At 43.1% G+C, this 5429-nt stretch overlaps 2 protein-coding genes across 3 annotated transcripts in view; one reads left to right on the top strand and one right to left on the bottom strand.

The window, feature by feature from the left end:
• The window catches only part of LOC101863373 (trichohyalin), a gene marked incomplete at its 3' end in the record, with an annotated part of 6111 nt that extends 5766 nt beyond the window's left edge, over positions 1 to 345 (bottom strand). The window contains exon 1 of the mRNA XM_035972140.1: positions 280 to 345. The remainder of the gene's footprint in view (positions 1 to 279) is intronic.
• Positions 346 to 506: 161 nt separating this feature from the next.
• On the top strand, positions 507 to 5422 carry LOC101861686. Of its 2 annotated transcripts, XM_005107272.3 has the most exons (3): positions 507 to 874; positions 1412 to 1514; positions 1817 to 5422. In XM_005107272.3, exon 3 carries the CDS (start codon positions 2379 to 2381, stop codon positions 5328 to 5330), a length of 2952 nt encoding a protein of 983 aa, XP_005107329.1. In that variant the 5' UTR covers positions 507 to 874; positions 1412 to 1514; positions 1817 to 2378; the 3' UTR covers positions 5331 to 5422. The 2 variants fall into 2 exon arrangements, with proteins under 2 accessions (XP_005107329.1, XP_005107328.1); XM_005107271.3 differs by lacking the exon at positions 1412 to 1514.
• The last annotated feature ends 7 nt before the right edge of the window (positions 5423 to 5429 follow it).

The raw sequence follows: 5429 nt of genomic DNA, 5'->3' as shown, positions 1-5429 counted from the left end.
ATAGGAATACAAAGTAACACAAATTCAGTTTACTTTCTTTACTTTCTTTATTGCCCAACCAAATACTAAACCCTATCTTTTACATATCCCACTCAAAAGTCCCTTCTTTATTGCGTAGGCTGGGGTGGTCGCTCGTTACGGAAGTCCTTCTTCATCTCCCTTCAGGAATTCTTTCAACTTCAGAGGAAGAAATTATCAAGCAATCATAGAACGCAAAGACATTTCCACGCCCATATTGTCAGACTCCACTTTCATGTAATAAGAGACAGCCACTGATACCTCAATGTCAAAGGATGAAAAGGGAAGCTTGCACGAGTTCCGAGAGAAGACAGATGTGTTGCGGTCACCGGAAGGGAGAAAATGCAAAATATGAACTTTCCCTGGTCTCCTGTTTCGAATCGGAATGTGCTGAACGGTGCCGAACCGAACCGAACTGAACCATAAATGGGCTAAAATTTTCTCACGGTGATTAATATGATAGTATCAAGTAGATCTAGGGTAAACAATATTTATGTCGCAAATTAACGCACTGTTTTGCGTTGAATGTATAATTCATACATTTATATTCAGCTGAGTGGATAGGTTGCTTAGGATGAATATTACAATTTTTTTTTAAACGTACAGATGGTGCTTCTAGGCTATAGATAAAGCATAACACAAAGAGGTATAACCTCTTTGAGCATTACATAATAGCTGTGATTGCTATGCACGACAATTCATCGCCGCTGAACGGACGTGGTTCCCGGCGTCCGCAGTAATCAGTGTGCGCATTTCCCAGCACAACACATCATGTCCTCGTTCACAATCCTGGGCTAACCACTGCTTCTATGTGTTGATTGGAACCGAGGGGGCGATGGGGGTGCTGGTGCAAGGGGTGAGAAAAATATTTAAAAGATCCTACACCTCGAAATGATTTTTTTTTTATCGCTTAAAGATAATTCATATATTAATTGTGACCTTTTGTGATTCTGTTTGTGTTAAAAGGTCTGTAATTATTAATGTTAATGTATTTAAAATATAAACACGAGACAATGATAAACGCTTTGAACGTTAGTTTCGGGCAACACCCTGGGATGAGGTCTTAAAGCTTAATCCTAATGGCATAACGTGATTTTCTTACGTTATTCAGCCTCTAGAAGTTTCAAGAGTCAGTGTTGGAGGTTTACACTTTTACTTTTGTAGATTATTATCTTTCTTCTCTAGATCTAGATTTCTAGATCCAGATCTAAAACCTATGAATTTAATTTTATCTAGATCAAGGTCGAAATTAGATCTAGATCTAGTACTTTTCGTCTCATAAGACGAAATCATAACCATAATGAATTGGAGCTGGCTTCTTCAAACCTGGCTGTCGGAACCAACTTAGGTGTTGTAGCATTGCTCTCAGCAGAAAACAAATATCCTCCCACAGGAATCAGACTAATGTCTCATGGGTTCTGTGCGAAGATCGTACCGCTGGCTTTGGTGTGCCGGTTAGGTGCTTCGCTGTCGCACGCAGACGACCTGAGTTCGCTGTAAGTAAGAGTGGGGAAATTGTATATTGTGTACTTCGGTTTGAGCGCTTAATCGGCTGCTTGCACTGTATGCTTCCCAGGAAGCTGAGAATGTTTCGGAGTGTTCTATGGTCTGCTGGGGTAATAATATAGTGTAAAGCGCATAGAGCCTGCTGTTGAGCGGGGATATGCGCTATACAAATGCTATCTATTATTATTATTATTATTATTATTATTATTACATAAGTAGATGACTAAAATTACTATACATACACAGTGTGAAATGCAAAATTTAGTCTCGCAATTTACTTTTTTCTCTCTAGGGTATCAGGAGTCAACAGAGAGCAACTGTAACATAGAAGGCCGAAGGGACACGCACACGGTTTGAGAGACAAGAACCGAAAAATAAAGAGAGCTAGATTTCAAAGATAAAAATGGATGATTTCACTGTCTTCAACAAGAACACAATTTCAAAACGAAATGGGCTTCTCCTTTGAAAGTCTATATCGACGTCTTTGACGGGGAAGAGAATAGGAGCAAGAGACAATTATTGATGTCTTGTGAAATAGAGAAGCTGAGCTATGACTTAAACACCGTTTCGAACGCGTTCTCCATTACGTGTACCAATGTGCACCTTGTGAGATCGAAAGGAAAAGTCATTGCTGTGCCTAGTCAAAACAACGACAACCAAGCGCCATGAAAGTTTACAAAAAATTGAACTGTAAAGGATACATCAAGCATAAAAACGTGACTGTTTAACTTCGTTGGCATTTTTAATATTGGGATTAGAAAGGCAAAAGAATAAGGAGGAGATACATCACCTTGCAAACTACAAGAGATCTCGTAGCGAACGTTAAGATCCTTGCATAGACGAAGAGTGCAGTCATGGCTGACCCGTTCGTGCTACCCTCATCTTTCCCGTGTACAAAGAGTCTAAGCGCAAACTGCATTTCTAATGCAAAATGTGCTTTTGGGGATATTTTAGATGCCTCAAACAGAGAAAGCCAAGTGTTCAAAACAGCGGTAGCTAAGCGTCGTGACCGTATTGTGGTCTCAAGGAACGGTGATCAGTGTCCGAGATTTTATGAGTTGGCAAAACTGTTCTCAGCCCGCGCCTCCAGATATGATATTGCTGGAGCACAGCTGCTCATGACGAGAAGAAAAACTGAAACGTTAACGCTGTCAAAAATCCTGAAGAAAAGCATTTACAACAGTGCTCACGATAGGAAAATGGGTGCAAAACGAAAATACCCAGCGTTCGTCAGCTCGGATTTGTATAATTCTCGGAAGACGAAAAAATGTAAGAAAATCCTTTTTCCATCATCACAAGAGGAAGATAGTGGGGGAGTCCAAAACACTATTGACAAGGCGGAGGGAAAAGACGATATTGAAATCTCTCGCAAGGATTGCATTGCAGATGTCGAGCAAAATAACAAAGTGAACTCTGAATCTGAAAACGCAAACGCAAGTGCTATCAGAAACACAAGCTATGGTTGTAACAACGCCAATCTTGACGTGATGTATAACGATGAGGTCACGCTTACGCCACGCGGGACAGGTGAGCAACCACGTGAAACTGCTTGTGATAACAGTAATTACTACCCCAGCCCTAGCGGGATTGTGTTCTCGCCTGAGGCTTACAGACTGCAGCCTTTACAGGTTCTTATGAGCACCTTGGGAGGGGGTGTGGCGGGGGGAGTATGGAAGAAGAGACGATCTCCTTTCTGTGACCACGATTGCACCATAGCCAAGGTTAGTAAATTTGAAGATTCTAAAATCTTTCGCGAAAGTGGGTTTTATGGAGATGAAATTCCAACAGGAGATGACGAAGTGCAAAATGATCACCAAGCTGTGCCACAAAACATGGAGACACCAGTAGGTGCTGATGAGTGTCACGCTAAAGTACACGAGCATGTGTGGAGGTGGATCGAGAACTCTCGCCGTTTCTTCCAGATGGACAACACTGAAATCGGTCTTCGGCGTTTTCAAGAAAGGACTGAAGAACCTGATTCCAATCGTAGGCATACATCGGTTGTTAACAGCCTCATTTCTGATTACATTTCTCCCAGTTCTACGACACAGTCTGGGCAACAGCTCGCCGACATCCCAGATTATTTATCCACAGCATCCCAGGACAGCGAACAGAGCAGCACTGTAGCAATAAGCACTAGCCCACGTCCATCTCCGTTAAATCTCACTGGTTCCCCCAAGGCCAAACAAGACGATTACACGGATTCCGAAACGGCTTTAACGACATTCTCAAGCATGAGCATGACGTCAGAAGGTACCTCAATAACAACGAGCCAGAGTCCATCCACTGTCAAGCTCAAAAATGTTACCGTAGTTGCCGTAGTTAAAAACACCCCAGACACTTCAAAGCCTGGTGTCATTTCAAGACCTGGCAATGCAAACGCGGGCAAGGTGCCAGCAGGTGTGTCGAAACGTTCAAGCCGCACGCAACATAGGGTTTTCCAGGAAAAGCGCTCCATCACCTCTATATTGCACCCAAAGTGTCACGATGTCATGCACAACTCTACGTATCTCCCAGTACCTTGCATCTCCCAAGGAAAAAGTTTCATATCTGTTTCTAGCAAGATTTCCAATGATGCGCTCATTCGAAATGCAAGAAAAAAACCGTCATGTATCTCTTCCAAAAAGTCGTCGAAGCGAAAATTTGCAACAAAGCACAAAAAATCGTTGGACGGAAAAGTCAAACGAAAGCTATTGGGCGATAAATGTTCTCCCAGAACTCATGAAAACGACAGAGTGAATGCCTTTAGGTACGATCCGATATCCTGCAGCTCCATGTGGCTGCAATACAACAACAACAGACAGGATAATGATACGCCTCCTCCACAAGGAATATCTGACGAGGAAGACCAAACTAAGCCGACAGATTCATCCGAAAAAGAAGCAGAAGAAGGAGAAAGCGGTCATCAACAGGAACAAAACGATGAGCAAGAGAACGTTGAGAAAGAAGGGAACGAGGAGGGGGAAAAAGGAGAGGAGAAGGGCAAAGAAGACGAACAAATGAAAGAAGAATATTTTTATTTCAAGAAACGGGAGGCCTCCTCCACCAATCGTGACGTCCCAGCGACGCCGACCCCAACACTCGCCTCAGACGTCCCGATCAACCCGACTAAATGTCCTTCAGGAAGCCAATCCAGCAAGTCACACATGGCCAGAATCCGCTGCGGTCAACAAATTGATCTCACAGAGAAAAGCTTCCTCCTCGCCCGTAACTGTCTGCTGAGACACGAGCACAGAGAGGAAGTGGCGTGCAAATGTTTCTATAAAGACATCAACCCGAAAAGGAAGCTCACAATAGACAGAATACTTAAAGGAGAAGAGAAAAAATCGCGGCCCGTAAGAGAAACATTATGCAGTCAGTACAACAGTGAAGCCTTAAATCAACACGTTTCTGCCTTCCAAAAAAGTAAGCTCCAGGAACTGACTGAAGCCAAACCGGATCAGACAGCCGAGGAGGCGTCAAGTGAACCCCCGGACTGTGAGGACGCGAAGGCAGTAGAAGATTTCTTTCAGAACCTCAGACGAAAGCCTCAAATCGACATTGGTTACGTGATGCAAAGCCCACTGGAGCGTTTAGGGTTCAAGGAGAAAAAAGAGCCTGTTGAATACATCCCTATGCCAGGCCCTATCGTTTTGAAGTGTGAAGCTAGCAAGTCTCAGGACAAGGCAAGTAATGAGAAACACAGCAAGGCAGAAAATAGCGAGTCGGCAGCTGTGAGCAAGAAGAAGAATAAAACCGAGGAGGAGATTTTAAATGAGGATAGAAAGGAGGAGAAGGTGGGAGAAACAGAAAGGGTTGATAAATGATTAGAGAACATTTTAGAACAGGAAGAGAAAGAGGAAAAGGTGAGTGAGAGAGACAGAAAGGGTTGGTAAATGATTAGAGAATACTCTAAGGTGTCATAT

This window comes from Aplysia californica, unplaced genomic scaffold, assembly GCF_000002075.1.
Source record: "Aplysia californica isolate F4 #8 unplaced genomic scaffold, AplCal3.0 scaffold00589, whole genome shotgun sequence".
Lineage (NCBI taxonomy): Eukaryota > Metazoa > Mollusca > Gastropoda > Aplysiida > Aplysiidae > Aplysia > Aplysia californica.
Note: the sequence above shows the minus strand (reverse complement) of the source record. Positions and strands in the feature narration are given on the sequence as shown.